The sequence below is a fragment of the Saccopteryx leptura genome, chromosome 6, assembly GCF_036850995.1.
Source record: "Saccopteryx leptura isolate mSacLep1 chromosome 6, mSacLep1_pri_phased_curated, whole genome shotgun sequence".
Lineage (NCBI taxonomy): Eukaryota > Metazoa > Chordata > Mammalia > Chiroptera > Emballonuridae > Saccopteryx > Saccopteryx leptura.
In genome coordinates this window covers 50,250,255-50,269,379 of record NC_089508.1, presented here as the reverse complement: position 1 = coordinate 50,269,379, position 19,125 = coordinate 50,250,255, and the positions used below count along the sequence as shown (strand labels likewise).

Genomic DNA, 19,125 nt, shown 5'->3' with positions numbered 1-19,125 from the left:
GGTGGGTTTCATAGGCAGTGGAATTACCACTGTCAGGACCACAGCAAAGAGGCTAAGAACTAACACCCAACCATAAGCCTGGGGTTTCTTGTCCGTCCTTAAAGGAAAAATAGAGAAGGAGCTTTATTCAGGATTGTGCTCACCCACTGTATCCAGGTAGAAATGGGTTATACCCGAGAAATATCCTATGGCAGAATGTGTTGATTTATAAGTGACGGGACACATGCGAAGTAGCCAGAAAATCTGATTTGGTTCTGGGCTTTGCCACTTAGGAACTGTGCGGATTTGGGTATGACTTTACTGATCCTCAGTTTCCTCATCTGTAAAATGGGGAAAAGAACTCCTATTCACCCCATGGTCTCTATGGGAGCAAAGGAGATAAACTGCAAGCCTAGAGGGACAGGGGGAAGAATTTTACAAGCAAGTTTTTTACCAAAGACTTTACACCCTGGAGAGCAGAGAGGAGATGTTATGCAGCTCCAGTTCCCTCACACTGCCTTGCATGTAGCTCTCAATAAATGTTTGCTGAACCGAAAGCATTAAAAATAACCTGGAAAAACATTCTGCCATTTTTTTCTTCCTATGAAACTGCAGTTTGCCAGAATGTTCCAGAACAGTATCTCTTCACTGTAATCCTTTACTTTGGGAAAAGAACCAACTGAGTCACATCAGGGCACAGTTCTCAGAGGACAAACTCCCAAGAATGGGGACGGGAACAAGGCCTGACCCCTCTGCAGAAGGCTCCTTGTTCTCTGGCCTCCCCCAGCCTTTCTGAGCCTGAGCTGGTCCAGGTCCGGCCCCCAGTGGAAGGAACTACATACCTCCCTAGCACAGGGTCAGGGTCTCCTGGAAAGGTCTACAGAAGCCCAATATACAATGTATGCAACATTCTGCTCCACCCCAGGCCTTGGTCTAATCCAACTGCTCAGTGTACAGATCTAATCCATTTGCCCAGATAAGTAGAATAGCTGGTCCAAAGTCACTTCCCTTATTTACAAAACAATGTTTTAAAAAGTAACACCTGCATTCTTATGGTTTCAAAACCAAAAAGTACAAAGTTAATTCTCCTTCCCATCTCATCCAGTTAACCATCTCACCAGGATTTGTTTACACATATAAAAACAAATTCAGAACCAAAAATAATAATAATAATAAAAATCAAAATATTATTTTTTTCCCTTTTTACCCAAACTAGCATATTATGCTGTGATCTTTGCCTTGCCCTTGTTCTGGAGCTAGTGTTGTACATCTTCGTTTCTGATCTGCACTGTGTTCCATTGTGTGGATGTGCCATCATTTTTCTTAACTAGTCCATACCAATGAGTATTTGGGTTGCTTCTAATCTTTTGCTATAATAATTCTGAAAAAACAGATAAGCCAGTGCTTACTGCACTTCCCATTCGCCCAACTTATTAACCAAAAAGCTAGAATCAGATCCCATCTCTGACCCACAAGGGCAAACAGTCACAAAGCCTTGGAGTCCTCCAATTTAATACACTCACTACTGTACCTATGTGAGCAAGTGATTTCACCTCCCTTCATTCAATAAATGCTACTCCAAACCTACCAGACACCAGTGCATCAGGCACTGGTGATTCAATGATCAAGGTATCCTTGTCCTCTCCCCTCAGTGTACAATCTGGGAGGGACAAGCAGAAGGGACTGCTACAATACACAGGGGCAGTTAATTCAGTGTGCCTTGAAGGCCATCTGATTCCCAGTCTGGAAATAAGCAGCCATACCTACTGCTTAGGGGTGTTTTCATGGATCAAAAAAGTAATGCCTGGTAACTGCTGCGCATGATGTAAGGCTCATAAGTAGGTGCTCAGTAAGGGGTAAACCTAGTTCCTGTCCCAGAAGGCGGTTTTGCCAGGCTAGGGGCACAGCAGCATCACCATGCCTGCTCCACACGACTCTTTTCTCACAGGGCAGAATTCACTGCAGCTGGTTTTGAGGAAGCACGTTAAGTCCCTAATTATGTCTTAGCCTACTTTTACTGGAAAAACAACTTGGCCTTCTCCCACTTTCCAGACCCTCTTTAGTATCTCTGAGGCACCCTTGGCATGCTTCTCATTTGTGTGTACAAGTCTTCGTGTGCAAAGTAAGCCAGAGCCTAAGAGGACCCAGACATGTTCATTAAGAGCCAGGCACAGAAAGGCAAGGGCAGGTACACAGGAAGTGGATTTCACCTGACAGTATAAAATAACCATTTAAAGGGGAAAAAAAGTCTAAAAGAGAAAAAAATCATTGGAACTCACATTTATTTTACTTTAATATATATTCTATTTCACAATAAAACTTTTTTAAAATCAGAAATTTTGGCATCATTTGTTCTGCTTTCCTAGGGAAACAAATGCAGATTTTATAACAGAGAAAAGAAATGGAAGTCAGGAGTCCAAAGTATTCCCACATTACCAGCAGCCCCAAAGTGGCTGGGAGAAGGCAGGAGGTCAAAGTGAAGATTCAAGGTTCCATGCATAGCTCTGAAGTCAATGACCTGGCTTTGCACCCAAGCACAGCTCCTCAGTATTACCTGACTTTGTGCTAATCACTCACACAGCTTTCCGAACCTCAGTTTCCTCATCTGTTAAAGTGGGAATAATCCCCACCCATTTTGTAGTCTTTCCATACTGATTAATTAAGAATAAATATGGTGTCTGGCACACAGACATTCAATAGTTAAGCAAAACATAAAAAAGATACTACTTGATCTCAATATTTAGTAAAAAGATGAAAACCTAGTTCTTTCCCTTTAGAAGCTCAAAGCAGAAGAGTAGGCATCAAATTATTCAGCCCCCATAATATGGGAAGCTGGTTCTCTAACAGGCTAATTAATAAAGTCTTATTTCACCAGCAGCTTCTTTCAAATTCATGTAGGACACTTGCTTCTATCAGCAAATTAAGGCTCATCCCTGTCCTTGGAAGAGGTGGGTCAGGCCTGGGTCTGTGACCTGAATTAACTGTGGACTACTCCCCCTTAATTAAGCCCTGGAAACCCCGAGTCCTGCTCACCATCTTTGATCAGAGGCAGTGGCAGGTTCTCCCTAGCCCACCCAAAGACATCTGGACCCTCAAACCAGGTCCAGGTGGAATCCAAAGTAGCAATGGGGGCTTGCCAAGAGACTCTGCCATTTCAAAGCAACCAATGGAAGTCCTACTGTGACAGGCAGCAAGAGCCTGTGGTTACCAAAACTAGGCCACACCTTGGCCTAGGCAGGCAAAAGACCAACTCCAGGTGGTTAATCCTTGCCTAGTGGGCTGACTGGCAGTTACAGATGTGCTTAAGTGCTTAACATTTCTGCCCCCAAACTCCAACACACTTAGCCATAAAGAAGAAAATGAGTCTATCCTTGTTAATAAATACATTATGAAAGTATAACTTTTACAAAGCGTGAATCCTGAGGATAATAAAACACATTCTGGGATGAAAAGGCAGAGGGTCAGCTGGCTGAGGAAATACCTAATGTTGTGAGCAGGACATTGGCCAGTTATATTTATTTTGTACCTCTTCTGTATAAACTTTCCCACGAATTACCTCATAAATTTGCATCTTAACTTCATGGGCTTCAGCCTGCTCAAAAGCAGATGATTCCTAAGTACTTACTAATCTGATAATATATACTTAAGGTCCTGGCTCATGAGGGCCAGAAGTCCAGTGTAGATTGAGTTTCTGCTCAAATGCCACCTCCTCAAGAGGCCTTCCTGAGTCAGCCTTTATCACAGTTTTAATTTGTCTTCATGGGACCTTACCACACCAGCAGTTATGCCTTTTGCTTGGCTTACTGACTGTCCCTCTCAATGGAATTTAGCCCCACGTGGGCAGTACAGAAGATATGCTCATCTAGCTCAATGCTAGCTATATGTACAATGAAGAAACAGAACGAGGCACACAACAGGCATTCAATCAATACAGGCATACCTCAGAGATACTGCACATTTGGTTTCAGACTCCCCTCAATAAAGCAAGTATCACAATAAAGTGAGTCACACAATTTTTTTGGTTTCCCAGACTTATAAAAGTTGTATTTACACTATGCTCTAATCTATTAAGTGTGCAATACCACTATGCCTTAAAAAGAAGCATATACCTTAACTAAAATATACTCTATTGCTAAAAAATGCTAAGAGCCTACTAGAAAAATGGTACCAATAGACTTGCTCGACGCAGAGTTGCCGCAAACCTTCAATTTGTGAAGAAGGCAGTATCCGTGAAATGCAATAAAGCGCGTTGTGCCTTATGTGAGAACGAATGGCCCCTCCACACACAGTATTTTCTAGCTGCAGAAATCACCCTGATAACTCAGATTAACATCAGACACCAGCAGGCCATGCCGCTCACCATCAGGGACACCTGTGGCTATAATAAGCCTCCTGGGGCTGGCAAGGTATTCACCCATACAGGTCTAGTTTCTGGCTCAGCGGGCACCTTCTAGACCAGATCTAGACCTTGTGGAGTCTAGTCTACAGCCACTGGTCAAACTTGAAGGTGCACTTTCACTCCCACGTCCGACCCTCCTCTGTGGTGGTGCCCAACAATGACCACACTGGCCATCTGGGCTGGAGAAAGATTTCCGAGCATCTATCTAGAGGCCAGCTGCCTGCCCTGAACCAAGTACCCTTTCGCTTTTAGGAGACCAGCATCCCATTTTACCTCCCAGGCCTGCTCCTTTACCTCCACCCCAAACAGGAGCCCTGGACACTCCCACAAACTCAGACCAAACCTAAACGCGCAGACACACCAGATCTCTTAAGACACATAAGGACGTGTCTGCAACAGAACCACACACCGGATGGGCAGGGGGGAGGAGGGCGGTAAAAGAAGCAGAACCAATCATGATGGCAGCAAGCCAGTCTCTGCAGCTAGGCCTCTTGAAGCATACCAGAGACAGCTGGGGAGCTCCGCCCACTCTTCCCAGGCCACACCCAGGGTGCACCCAAAACTCCAGGAAAAAGGGGAGATGTACAGGAGTGGAAGAAATGCCCTGGGTGAATGTGACGGTCAGTTCCTAGCCCTCCATATGGAACAGGCACCTGTGCCAGAACAGACAGATCCTTTGCACAGGCAGCCAGGCTGGAGGCTGGGGAACAGATTATGTCACCACAAAGCCTTCAAATGCACCCAGCTGCAGGGGAGCTGTGCTGAGCTCCGCAAGCCCTCCCCACTGCCCTCCAGAGGGGGAATGAAGAGACACTGACCAACCCAACGGGGAGTGAAGCCACAGTGCGCACCCCAGTGAGGCGCTACCAGAATTAGCTGACAGAATGCTGCGGCATGACCTACAAGTACTAGGATCGCAACATCTTTACATCACCTGGGAAGGACCCAATTTACTCCCTTTCTTTACTTCCTGGAGGAGACCTCTCAGGGGCTGTTTGAATGAAAGACAAAAGCCCTGGGAGGGGCAGAATGAGTTCTGCAGCCAGGCAGGAGGGGCTACTGGCACACAGGGGCTGCTCCAGAAATGGCCAGCCAGGCAGAGAACCCCTACCCCTACCCCGTGATGGGCAAGGGAGACCGTGGGGCAGGGGAAGTCCACAGCTAAGCTGATGTTGCTCTAGCCCCTCCAAATATGAGGGCTGGGGTCCCTCCTGCCCCCTCCTACCTGCTTTAGCAGCTCCAAGTGAGGCCTCCTTCTGGGGCAGGTAAAGACAAGTTCTCCCAAGAACTGCTCCCACCACATACAAGCTCAGACACCTAGTCAGGGCCTCCTTCAGACAGGTTGGCTCCCCTGTCCAAACAGCTTGTTCAAGTATGGGCTGGTTTCAATCTACTAACCTTCAGGGGCTGTCCACAATACACACCTGGCACAAACCCCGTTTCTTTCCGTCCTAACAACACCCCCTGGAAGTAGCATTAGTCAGTCACCATTTTACAGATGATGCAACTGAGGATCAAAGAGGGCACTGCCAGGTATCTCCAAGCAGTGGAGCTCTGTACACCTGGGCACAGCCCACTACACCAAACCGTTTGGCCCTGAAGTCCCCTCCTCCTTACAAAAAGCCCACCAGCCTGCCTCTTGATCCCCTGGAAATCAAGGATAGGCCGAGTCCATCCAGGCTTGCTCAATAAATCCCACTCAGCACTCCAACAGCAGCCTCAAGACATACAGGTAAATGAAAAGTTCCAAGTGTGATCAGCAGGAATGTGCACGTGTGTGAATTGTGTGAATGGGGGTACAAGGGGGGCAGGCCATGGACCAGATAGTAGGTGAAGTTCTGCACCCTTCTTTCCTATTTCCTGTTTTCCTTGCTCTATTTTCCTCTCCTTTTACCTCCACTTAGTTTGCTTCTTCCTACCTGCCTCAGTGTGGTGGCTCCCAGCTGTGCTTCAGAACCCAGTTCAGAGCCTTCTAAAAATACAGACTGGGCACCACCCATGGAGAGGATTCCTCAGTAGGGTAGAGCCTGGGAATTTCTTAAAATGCTCCCCTGGTAGTCCTGACACACAGCTGGGGTTGTAATCTGCCTCCCTAACCACACACCTTTCCTCCTGTCAGTGTGCCGAGTTCTCCAGCATCCTAACAAGCCCACCACAGAAACCCACACCACCTTTCTGTGACCCACTCCCCCCAGCCCAGGACACAGGAACTGGATTCAACAGATTCAACCTGCTACACAGATACTCAAATAGCATTCACATCACTTCCTACATCACTCTGGATGCTGGGCACACAGGCCCTGACAGTGAACGTGGGCTCCCTCAGCCATCCCTCCAGTCACATCATCTGGGCCTGCTGATGAGGCCAGTAGCTAAGGTGAAGGTATTTACATAATGTGGATAAGTCTCTCCCTGGGATGCATGCCCCCAAGAGTAATCCCTTTAATTTCACAGGATCTTGCCTCAACCCTACTAGCCCCTTTTTCTCTCTTCATCCTCCCCCCACCCCATGACAAGGCAGGAGGCAGCTGAGTCCAGCAATCCAGTCCTTGTAGACATGTGTGACTGCCGGGTCCCAGCACCACTTTGCTAAGGTGCCTCACACAAACACTGCAGGCCTCTCTCCTCCAGCATCACTCTGGCCCTCCATCCCTGCTCCTAAAGCCTGAAGCTGATCCTGCCTCTGATTTACTCCCAGCCAGGGGATAAGTAGGAGAGAGCCTCCTCCCCCCACTGACCAGCTTAATCCTTTCACCTCAGACACTTCTGGGCCTCTCCAGACACCTGCAGAAACAGCCCAGGGACTGGCCTTTGCTGGACCCTAGGGATGACCTGAGGGAGCTTCGGCAGGGGTGGGGGTGAAGCTGTCTGTGCACACGGCCTAACCACGCAGCACAGAGCTGACACGCAGAGATGGCCACTTGATTTGCTGGGGATCTCAGGCAAAACACTGGATTTCCCCCATTTATCAAAGAAGGGTTAAGAATGCACTTCACTCATACGCATCACACACCAGGGCTGGGAAGAGCTTAAAAGGAGAGTGCTTGGTAAGGCACCGGCATTTCCTGTACAGCATGAAACTTTCCGGACTGAATTAAAAACTGACTAGAGCAGTGATCTCCTAAGTGGATCACCCAAGACAATCCACTGGGATGCAGAAAGAAAATACTATAACTTATAATTTGTCCTTAATTGTTAATGTTGTTTTATAATATACACATATTTATATGTAGTGTATGTAAATAATCCATAACCAAATGGTAAACATACTGGGGCTCAGGTTCCAATTTTTACTACTACGGATGTAAAAACTGGAAGAAGTTGAAGACCACTGGGCAGAAGCTCACACCCACGCAGGGAGAGCTGAGGGCACCAAGCCACTAGCCATTTCAGAAGCTTTGTTTCGGTGGCTCCGTGCTTGGCTTACCAGACAGAGAAGGTGATGAAAATGACAAGAACACCTACCTAAGTATTGTGGTTTCTTCATCCAACCAGCACTTCCAGAATGCCCACCATGAGCCAAGTACAGTGCTGACCTCTGAGGATACTCTGTGCTAAGCAGAAACAGGTCCTTTAAATCAGGCAGCTTACCAGCTAAGCAGGGGGAGAAATGCTAATTAAAACACATTCAGGAATGTGTAATTACAAACTGAAGCACTTTGAAGGAGATTTCTGTAAGAGTTTTCTAACAAAAGAACCAGACCTAGAGCTGAGGAGGGGTGGAAGATGGAGTCTGGAAAGATGATTAGATGCTAAGTAGGTGATGGCAGCAGTTAAAGCAGGGAATAGATCTGAAGGACTAAAAGGCAGCGAGGCCAGCACAGTGGGAGGGGGGCAGGGGAAAAGAGGACAGGAAGAGGCCGGCAGTGGCCAGTCCATGCAGGGGCTTGTTGGTTCTACCGAGGGCTCTGGACTTTATCCTAAGAATGATGCTGTATTTTAAATATGGGGGACACAAGTTCATCTGTGTTTTGGTGAGAACATTCTGGCTGAAGTTTGAAATATAGCTTGCAGGGGGCTGTGATGCAGGGAACTTAGTTGGCAAGCAGCAGAGAATATTTTGAGTCAAAAGAATTAGTGATAGATAGAAGATGTGTGCACATGTTGGGAGGGGAATGAAGGAGGCAACAGAGGTCATGGGTTCCCTTTGAACATGTTGAATGCGGGGTGCTTTGAGGATACTCAGGAGGAGACATAAGGTGGGTCCTGAGCTTAGCCAAAAGGTCAGGGCCAGAGATGTAGGCCACAGCTGCTGATGAGGGAGGACAAAACTTCATGGGAGGGAACAAGAGGAGGGCCCAAAGCCTAGGATGAACTGAGTCCAGTGCTTTGTGGCTGCATAGAGGAGGGCAAAAGGCCACTGGAAACTGCAGAGCAGCCAGAACTACAGGAGAAAGACCACAGAAAGGGAGCGGCAAGGGGGAACAGATCTCCCGAAGGTCAGGGTGTGAATACTGCTGCTGAGGAGTCACACAAGCGAGGACAGTGACGGCTATAGGGATTTGGGGAGCTGTTTAGGAAGCAAACCAGACTAAAGAGCCTTGAGGTGTGAGAAGTGAGGAAAAGGAGAAAGTGGTCACACACAATTCAATAAGCTGCATGTGAAAGGGGAAGAGACAGGCAGGAGCTAAACAAGATAGAGGAATCAGCGGAGGTTTTCTATTTGCTTTAAGATGGGAGAAACATCCCAAACTGGAGAAGCATCCCTAGGAGAAGAGTGGCTAGGTGCCCAGAAGGAAGGAGACAAGAGGGCAGGCAGGGACGAGACCCAAAGGACAGCTGAGCTGGGCACAGACTTGGGTCTAGGAATTTCTTTGGAAACCAGGAGGTTTCAATTTTCTGTGAGGGAGGAGGTTGTGTAATTTTCTCTGGCTGGGAGGGAAAAGGTCTGAGAGGGTAAGTGGGCTGTTTGAGATGAGTCTGAAATAGTTGCTGGGGACAGTGACAAAAGGAGTTGCCCAGGAGAGGGGCAAGTCATGACATTATCCTCAGCAGAAACAACTTAGCAATCCAATGCTGCACCACGATGTTTAGATGGTACAGTAATTCACGATTGAACTGCTTGTGGGGAAAAATAACTTCTGGGAAGTTTGAATCTAGAGCTCCTAACCTCTTTTCCCATTGAAAAAAATGTTATTTTTAATATATAGAGTGTGTGTCTTGATAATGTAAAGTTTACTTTTAAGTGAATGCCAACTGTGGTGTTCTGGTGGAGAAAACCATAACAATGTGATGTTTACTGAGCACTTACTGTGTGCCAGACTGCGTGGTAGGTACTTTCCACATCATCATTGTACAAAGACTTTAAGGAAGGCGCTAGGAAGTGAAGGGGCTTGCCCAAATGCCGCAGCTGGAAGGGGATAGGGGACAAGATGAATACCCAGGGGGTCTGATCTGAGTGGGAGCAGCAACCAAATACACTCACCTCTTTCTACAAACCTTTCTCCTTCACACTGGAAATAAATATGGGAGCCCCCAGGCAACCTGCATAGTGTGCAGGACACCCAGGAACAGAGAGCAGTGGGTGATAAGAGCAGAGAGAAAGGGTGGAGGGACATACTAGGCTTAGGGCCACTGAACACAACCACGAACCCCAGAATGCATCCACCCAGGGTAGAAATGGAGGATAATGATTTCCTAATGCAATGAAAAAGTTTGGGTTGGGAAGAACCCGAAGGAAAGAGAGCAACTTGAGAAAATGGGACTCAGAGATTAAGCTAGCTTCAAAGCACACATATCACTACTGACCCTCGGGGGACAGATTTCACAATACTACATGGCATTCCCTCATTCCCCCAAATCAGACCACAAACTACCTGAGTGTGAAGGAACCTTAATAGTCATCTTTTAAATGTCTTTCAAACACTAACGAGTAATGAAATCCATTTATGAGTCAAAGCCAGCATGGTTCTTTCTAATGAATAGAAAACTGTTTAACAGGTAACAGCTCACTATCAGTTTCTCAAATGACACATACGTATGTACATACCTACACACTGGGTAGTGGTGTAAAACATACACTGCTCACAAAAATTAGGGGATACTTGATCGCTTCTTACTCATTTTGAAATATCCCCTAATTTTTGTGAGCAGTATATTTCTTAGTGGTTGAAAGCCACTGATCTAATTCAACACTCCCATCTTAGCGTGAAGAAAACAGAGGCCCAAAGTAGCTGAACAACGTGCCCAAGTTAGTAAACAGCAAAGCTGAGAACAGCACTCAAGTCTCTAATAGTTCTCTGGTAATTATCTCAACAAATTGAAATCTCCAAATACAAATACCTCTGGGAAAGACAGCCCTGACTATAATCCACATCAGAGTAAAGGATAGTGGAAAAAGTAAGCTGATCTTTAAGATCTGCTGCCTGGAGCAGGTCTAGGTAAGGAGAAGACAGAGTGCACCAGGGCAGTGGTGGAGCTATAACAAAATATACTTGAGTGAAAACATGGGGGTTTCAGGGTACGGACCGCGAGGCACAGGACAGGGCCTACATTTTACCTTGTTTACAGACTTGGTATTAACAAATATCAGGACTACTGGTTCTATACAAGGAGGCTGCTGCCATGTCTGGGCAGGTGGCCCAGGGCCACGGGTGCTTTGCGCATCTCTTTCGACAAATTTTATTAAATAAGAAGTTCTGAACAACAGATGCCTTCACAATTCTCCATCCCTGCCAGACTCCATCTCCTTAATGAAAACAGCATTGTTGGGTATTTATCATTTGTCGTAAAATTGTGTTTCAATATATTAAGATTCAGAGTCAGGTCCATGTTTCTCTACTTGTGGCAGGAAGGCAGTGGGGATAGGGACTGATGGATGCTCACTAGGAGACTACAGAACTAGCCAGAGCAGGGGGTGGAGAGGACAAAATATGGGGGGCATGGCATCAGACATCCGTAAAGCAGAGTCCCCGCTCTAGACACCCGAGTAATGAGCCTCCTCTTTACTAAGAATTCAGGTCAAACAACTGGGACAAGTTTATTCTACCAAGGCTCATCACCACTCAGCATCAAGTTCTCTGCTTCTTTCTTAAGTGACTACACCAAAGTAGAGAGGACAGGCAGAGTGGAAAGGAGACATCTGACTGATGAGAATCTTACACACTACCCATAAAGGATCACCAACAGCCCTAAAGATTACTTTGGACTGAAGCCCTGGGATGACCAGCCCTCAAGCTCAATCAGGTGACTGGGTTACAAATAAGAAGGGTGTGTGAGTCTGGAGCAAGTCACCTTGAGGCTGGTGGTGCAGCAGCAGCTAAGACAGGAAACTGAATCTGTGGTTTGCTATCCTTAAAGTACAGGCCACAGTTATGTGGACTGGGACGTATTCCCTTGGACTTAGCATCTCCTCCGCCAGGCCTGACCAAGTCATATCCATTCCTTCTGTTATTAGTTCAGGCACAAGAGGCTAGAGGTAGAAAGAAGGGCTCTGATTTCAAAGCCACTTTGCTGCTGGTGCATCCCCCAGGAAACATGCATGGTGGAAGAGCAGTAGGCCCAAACAAGAGATTCCAGGATTATCTGTGGTTCTCAATGATCTGTGCTCTGAGGGTCTGATGTCGGCCACTGGGTACACAGCTGCTGTACTTTACACAGGCCTCAAAGCTCAGTTGCAGTTCAAAGCTCCTTCCCTCTAGCCCTGAGAAGACATCTAAAATTTAAGAGTAACCATTTAACTACAAGATATGCAGAAATCCTTGAAAATATTCTGTGTATGCAAGAAAAAGAATTTTAGCTGGTTACACAGAGCCTCTGGCTAGAAGGGGTATTCAATTTTAAGTGGATAATAGACTATTTCTCTTCTACTGCAGGTTCTTGGATTGAGACTTTTTTTCCACTAGGTATCAACTAGTTAAAGGGCAGACGTAGATGGAGTTGGAAAGCTCCCTAAAGCTCCAGCCAAATGAATGGTTTGTCATACGCTTAATTTATTAAAAAATCCAGATTCTAGGGCCCTTCCCCCTAATCTATTAAACCAGAAATTACCACACTTTTTCTGTTAAGGACCAAATAGTAAACTTTACCTAGAGGCAAAACTGATAGTACTAGCCTGACCAGGCGGTGGCGCAGTGGATAGAGCGTCGGACTGGGATGCAGAAGGACCCAGGCTTGAGACCCCGAGGTCGCCAGCTTGAGCGCGGGTTTATCTGGTTTGAGCAAAAGCTCACCAGCTTGGACCTAATGTTGCTGGCTCGAGCAAGGGGTTACTTGGTATGCTGAAGGCCCACGGTCAGGGCATATACGAGAAAGTAATCAATGAACAACTAAGGTGTCGCAACGAAAAACTGATGTTTGATGCTTCTCATCTCTCTCCATTCCTGTCTGTCCCTATCTCTCTCTCTCTCTGTCTCTGTAAAAAAAACACGAAAGATAGTACTACACAGGCACTTTAGTAATGAGGAAAAACTAATTTCCAAATTCTTTTACTGATAAAATTTAAACTATATATTAAGTGTAGTTTCGTAATAAAGGTCGAACGTAAGTAGAATTCTTTTGGGGGGAGGAGAAAACAATATTTTACTTAATTGGAATTCAAAGTTAAGTATTCCATATCATCAAACCGAGTGCAATATTTATATGTACAATTATTCTTAGCTCATGGGTGGCATAAAACAGGTTCCCCAGGTGATTGTGGTGATGGGTCATGTTTGGGACACAATGCATTATATAATTTTCAAAGTCCAACTAAAGGCCCTATGGTTTTACAGTGGGGGGTAATAACTGCTGCATAACTGCTGTCCAACTGTTCAACCCTCTCTCCCATCCTCAATGATTCCCTCTCACAATCAGGGAGGACAGGATGTCACAATGCTTGGCTCACCCTGAAGGAGTTGTTGGGAGGACTGGACTGAGGCGATCTGTGAGGTGCTATTGGTACACTAGTCCTAGACACTAAAGACATACCAATTCTGTTCAGGTTTTTTGGGCTATAAACGGAGACCAGTAAAAGTGAAAAAACACATTACATACAAGATCCCGTACAAACAACTGCCTATTAGTGGCTCCTGCTTGTCTTCTCGTTGCCCTAAACACATACCCCAACATCTAAAAAAGCCAGATTCATTTCAGAGTAACCAGAGGAGACATGTTAAACCAAATCAGGAAGAGTATAGCTTTCTCTTAAAATGATAATCCACAGACCTTCTGGTCCTGACCAATATCCTCAGCATCTTCAACCAAGAGGCTCTCAATAACTTCAATGACAGGAAACACACTTGCTCATAAGGTGAATGAGTTTTAATACTAGAGAAACAAACTTTCCCTAAGGTATCTTACAAAAAAAAGAGTGCTTCAGAAAAAGCAGCTGAGTACAGGCTGAGTATGAGTATAAACTGGCTGTGACATAAGGATAAGAGCATATATCTCATTGTGCTGTTGTGAGGACTACATCAATTAATAGGCATAATCCACTAAGAACTGAGCCAGGCACATCATGGGTACAAGGTAAGCTCTAGCTCTTATTAGCTACTAGCATTATTCTAATCAAAAGAGGAGCTCATAGTTGTGCCTCCTGGCAACCCAGTATCTCTCAGAGAATGACACTATCATAGACTGGGCACCTGAGGGCCAGATCAAGCCAATTTTGTCACTCATTCACTAAACAAGATTATTATTTCCGTTTTAAGGAAGGTAGGTTAGGTTGACCCGCCTGAGATCACAGGGCAGAATCACTTACCTTTCTGTGGCAGGGGGAATTCAAACTCAGTTTTGTGTCGTTCCAGAACTGAGATTCACTGTGGATCGAGTCCGCAGACTCAAAACTACCATCAGCAGCTGTAATTCGGTAACAAAACATAACTGACCATGACTATCCTGAGCTCACACTCAATTTTCTGCCTGTGGATTCCTGGTTGGCTTGTATACACTAGAATTAGTATCAGGCTACTTGAAGGCATTTAGGCAGTTAAGTCAGGCTGGAAAACATCATGCGATGTATTCCAAAGGTCAAAGTTAAACCTGGCTCACTAGGCAGCCTTTGCCGGGTACTGCCATGAAAGCTAGTACCTATACAGACAATACTTTAACCAGTGAGGTGTTTAATCATCATCCTATCAGCTTTAAAAAGTCCCAGATAGATGCCACCTACAGGACGCCTTGTCTGACTCTGCAGTCAACAGCCAGAGAAAGGCGGTCGGCAGAAAGATATCCCTTACTTTCTGGAAAGCAAACCCTAGTCCTTTTTCATTTTCATTCACGGTTATATTTACTACTGTAGATGCCTTCTCCTAGGAAAAAAATAAAAAGAGGGCAGAAGAGCAGGGGTGGGGGGTGCTCCCCAGCAGCCTGCAGGGCACTGCAACACCCACCTGAAACACGGAACAAGACCTACCTTCCCTGGAGAGCCCAGCCCTGAGGGCGTTTCCCCAACAACTCGACAACTTGTCCCTCCCGGGTAAGCGGCTGCTGTCTTTGGCTTCAGTCGAGGCCATTAGAGTTACCTGCACGTCCCCTCCCAAAAAAGAAACCTCCGGTTCTATTTCTTCCCCCCACCCTCCTATCATCAGTTCCGAGGAGGGAAAAATACACCAGGACGATCAGTTCGTCCTTAGGGCCCCATTTAACTACCTCTAAACCGCCTGCAGGAGGAAAGGCGAAGTACAGAAGGGGGGTGGAGCGCCATAGGGGGTAGGGCGGGGGCATTTGAACGAATCGTGCCCTCCCAGTGCAACTGCGATCCCGATTCTCCAGCAAAAGTCTCAGGCCGGTGGCACCGGAGGGAATACCCATCGTGGCCCAGAGCACATCTGAGGTCCGGGGGCCAGCTCCCCCAGCGGCCTTCCCGTCCAGGACCGTCGGGGTAATGGCGCAAGGCTCTGCCCCTCCTTCAGTGACAACAGCCACGGTGACAAAATGGCAGCCTGGCGCCCAGCAGTCTTGCCACAGGCAGCAGGGCCCTGACGGTCGCCCCTGCCCCCCAATAACGTCTCGGTGCCCTTCGGGGTCGGGCTCCGGCTCGGCCTCGGGTGGGCCTGTTCGTTAAAAAAATTATAAATAAAACATCTGGAGCTCCTAACCAGCTTGGGACGCCCAAAGGCCCGCCCCAAGGCCTGCCCAACGCGCCCGCACCTCGGTCCCACCGCACCAAGCCCCGCCACCATCCCGCCAGAGGCCGCAAAGAACCGGGTGCCCGCATTTGGGGGCCGCGTTCAGCGCCGGCCGCACTATGGGGGAGGGGCGGGGCGGGCCGCGCCAGACCGGGGAAACATGGCTGCTCATCCTATTTCAGCGTCGCAGCGTGGCCATCAGCCCCCGAATGAGTTGAGAGGCTCCGAAGGTGGGTGTATGGGGACCCCGGGGTCAGCGTGGCGGGCAAGGGCACAGGGGCGCTCCCCGGAAGCTATTTGTCTTAAGAAGGTTAAAAAAAATAGTTCCTCCTCCCCGACCTCTTTTGTCCCTCATTAGCTAGCTTTCTCCCCAAACACACAGAAAGTGCCCCTTCCACTCCCCAAGCCCTACCCGGCCTCGAGGCCGGGGACAGGGGCGTGGGCGGAAAGCCTGGGCAGAGAGGGGGCGAAGCGTGAGAAATCACTCCCAGCTCGGCGCGCTCCCCTCCCCCAGCACACACTCAGGGAAGTTTAAAGAGCCGGTTCGACCCGCTTTCGAGCTCGCTTCCAGTTGGCCAGCAGTGTGGATGGGGTTAGCTGGGTAATCCGCGTCCCCATATGCAACCAACCGCCAAGACCCAGACCCCCTTGGTTGGCGCCCTTCCCCCGCCGTGCAGGGGGCTTCCGGAAAGTACGCGGGAAGATCGCGGCTCGGGGCCCCCTCCCCCATCACCACACCCAGCCCCCAAATCCTCCAGCAGGGTTGCTCGAGCTGGGACAAAACCGACCAGAGAATGGCAAGCCCCTGGGAAAATGTTTAAGGCAACTCTTGCCTTCTCTGCCGGGCACCCCTCCCCGGCCTCCGTCACCCCTCCCCGCCCTGCGCGCCATCAGGCACTGCACGTCTACAGTCCACAGCTGCGTTATGACGGGGGGGAGCACAAAAAGGATCTTGTTTTCAAAAGTCACTGAGGTTTGGGGGAGGAACTAAAGAAAAGAGGAACCAAGGCCTGTCTTCGCCAGGGATTCGGGTTTTAACCAGCTGGAGGGGCGATGGGTCAGCACATAGTGCTCCCCCAACTCTGGAATCCTGGCCACGGAGCCTGGAGCTTTGGCCCTTGCGCCCGCGCTCTCCCAATCCCTCAAGGGGCCACTATAGGAGTCGGCCAGCGTCTCCGCCTCAGACCCGGAGTCTTCTCCTCGGCCAAGCCAACTCGCATAAAACACTGAAAGCGAAAGGGAGCCAAAGGGGTGGGGGGAATAAACCGAGCGTTGGAGTAACCCACCCTGGCATTTTCCCTCCTCAGGGGTGGGCTTTCGCCGAGTCTCCCGGTTACCAGCGGTGTAAGTTTCCTTCGGCCCTACTCCCGCCGCTGCCCAATCAATAACGACGACGGGAAGGCAAACTCCCATGCCGGAGATGCGTGCTCGCTTTGCCCGCATCAATCTGGACCCAGCCAATACCCACCACGGGCACCAGCTCCGGGCAGTTTGCGTCCTGCCAAACTTTCCCGTGCCCATTTATTAGCCAGGAACCGAATGGCTGCCGAGGAGCCTACCCTAGAGAAAGATCGGCCGGGGGACGCCAGGGCTCGAAGTCTGGCATCCGAAAGGAGCAGGGGCGAGGGGGGAACGGGACGTAGCCTTTGGGTAACTTGCAATAGAGACCGCTCGAGGTGGGGAGGCGCGGAGATTATTTGTGCCGTTGCACGTTTAAAAATCCCTCCCCCTCTCCTTCCCATTTATCCTCCCTTCCGAAGGAAAGGAAGAAATATCAGCATCTGGCCCGAAGGTGGGGTGGAAAGAGTGAGGGAGAAAGAGGAGAGGAAGGGAGGCAGAGAAAGGGAGGGAGGGAGAGAAAGGGCGCGTTCACGAACACTACAAAAGTTACAAATATGGCTCCCCCGTCTCTCGCCTCATCACTGCAAAGAAATGAAGACGCACTTTAAACTCGAGCCATTCCCAACTCCACTGCAACCCACTCCCCACGCGCTCTCCTCGGGGGCCTCGGCCCACATTTATCAGAAACTAAACCGGACTCGTGAAGACCAAAACTTATTGTGTGTGCGCGAGCGAGAGAAAGGGAGGGGGAAGGCGCGGGAGGGGGAGGTGGTGGAAGGGGTATTCATTTATAAAATATAAAGCCCCCTTTTTGTTGTTGTTGTTAAATCCAGGAGGCAGCCCCTCTCCTCCTCCTCCCTCGTTAATCTTTTTCCCCAGACGGAGTCATGGGAGCAGCGAGCTCAGAGAGTCATTTTGCCTCATTCTCTTCGACCCAAACGCGTGCGCCCGCTGGCCCCCGATGGGTGCACACTCGCACGCACACTCTCGCACCCACACTCGCACACGCGGGAGCACACGCACAGGTAGTCACACACCAAGGGCAGCGACGGCGGCGGCAGCCGGAACATGCTCCGATGGCATTGCAAACCCCCAACCTTGCAATTCATTTGCAGTCCGACCACCAAACCCACATCTCCCCGGCTCCCCACCTCAAAAAAAGTGCCTCACCCCCCAACGCACACATACACACACACACAAAGTAGGAGAATGGACCGACAGAGATATTTTTGGCAAATGCTCACATCAGAGGGCGTCCTGTTCCGCAGCTCTAAATGAATCCGTTTGTCCATGTCCATCTCTCGCGCTCTCTCTCTGCAGAGGCTCCCGCGCCGGCGGAATTCAATCAATAAACCCCGAACCCACGGCCGCGCGTTTTAGGACTTTGAAGGCTCAACCAGCTCCGCTTGGTTCTCGAGCCCCCAGCACCCGCGGCGCATACAAACCTGATCACAGCGGAGGCGGAATCTGCTGCCGCGCGGATGAGCGGCAGCAGCTTCAGCCAATCGCCGCCGAAATTCTCCGGGCAACAGCCAGTGGCAGCAGCGGCGGGGGGGAAGGGACCAATGGGCGGGCTGCGCAGCCGGCCAGGGAGGCTCTGCCATTTGGTTGTGCTGCCGGAGACGGACCCCTTTAGATTTCTGGGCGGCTGAGGAGCGCGGCCGTTGCTCCGTGGCTGAGCGGGGGGGGTGGGAGAAATGGCGGGGGAAGGGAAGGTGACTGCCTGGAGAGCGGAGCCGCTGGGCCTCGCCAGCCCGCTGCTGCCTCAGCGTTTGGCCGGGGGCGGGGCCGCAGGTGCGTTATACAAGGGGGAGGGGCGCGGCCGGAGGGGTCGGGTCGGGGTCCTCGCGGCGCCGAGGGCTTCGCGGGGCCGCCCTGGGCCTGCGCGCGTCGCGCCACTGGGTTGCGGAAGGAAGAGGGCGATGCGAATTCTGGGAGCCGCGGGCTGCCTGGCGAACGGGCGGATAAAAGACCTGGGAAGAGGGGAAGGGATCTAGGGTGCAGCGGGAGGGAGGGACAGGTCATTTTTGTGTCCGGCGGGCGGAGCTGGTCGAGCTTGGCTGCTGCCCCCCACCGGCTGTGACTCGCAACCCGCGCGCCCCTTCGACTCCTGCCTCGTCCTAGTCCAGCCGCGACCATCGCCGACCCTCGAATAAACAAGTAAATAGAAGCAAGTTGCGTCCACCTTTGGATAACTTACCTCGCGGTCTCGACCTCTCCACGGAGGGGCATTTCAAATTGCTGTCATGTAAGGTCAGCTTGGAAGGATTGATCACCAAGAGGCACTTAGGATCTTGTCTGGTCAATAAATGAATGAAGACCATGGAATAAGAATTGTTGCTGAATGTATAGAATATT

The 19,125-nt window shown here is 49.3% G+C and overlaps 1 protein-coding gene across 3 annotated transcripts in view; it reads right to left on the bottom strand.

The window, feature by feature from the left end:
* Nucleotides 1-18,230, bottom strand: part of LOC136377652 (acidic leucine-rich nuclear phosphoprotein 32 family member A) — a 38,512-nt gene extending 20,282 nt beyond the window's left edge. Inside the window, exon 1 of one of the 3 annotated variants that reach the window (XM_066344754.1) lies at nucleotides 18,012-18,230. In XM_066344754.1, coding sequence (XP_066200851.1) covers nucleotides 18,012-18,065 — 54 coding nt within the window. In that variant the 5' untranslated portion in view covers nucleotides 18,066-18,230. Of the gene's footprint in view, nucleotides 1-14,057; nucleotides 14,193-16,985; nucleotides 17,498-18,011 lie in introns of those variants that run through there. The other 2 variants (XM_066344752.1, XM_066344753.1) reach the window with 2 other exon arrangements.
* Nucleotides 18,231-19,125: the final 895 nt, after the last annotated feature.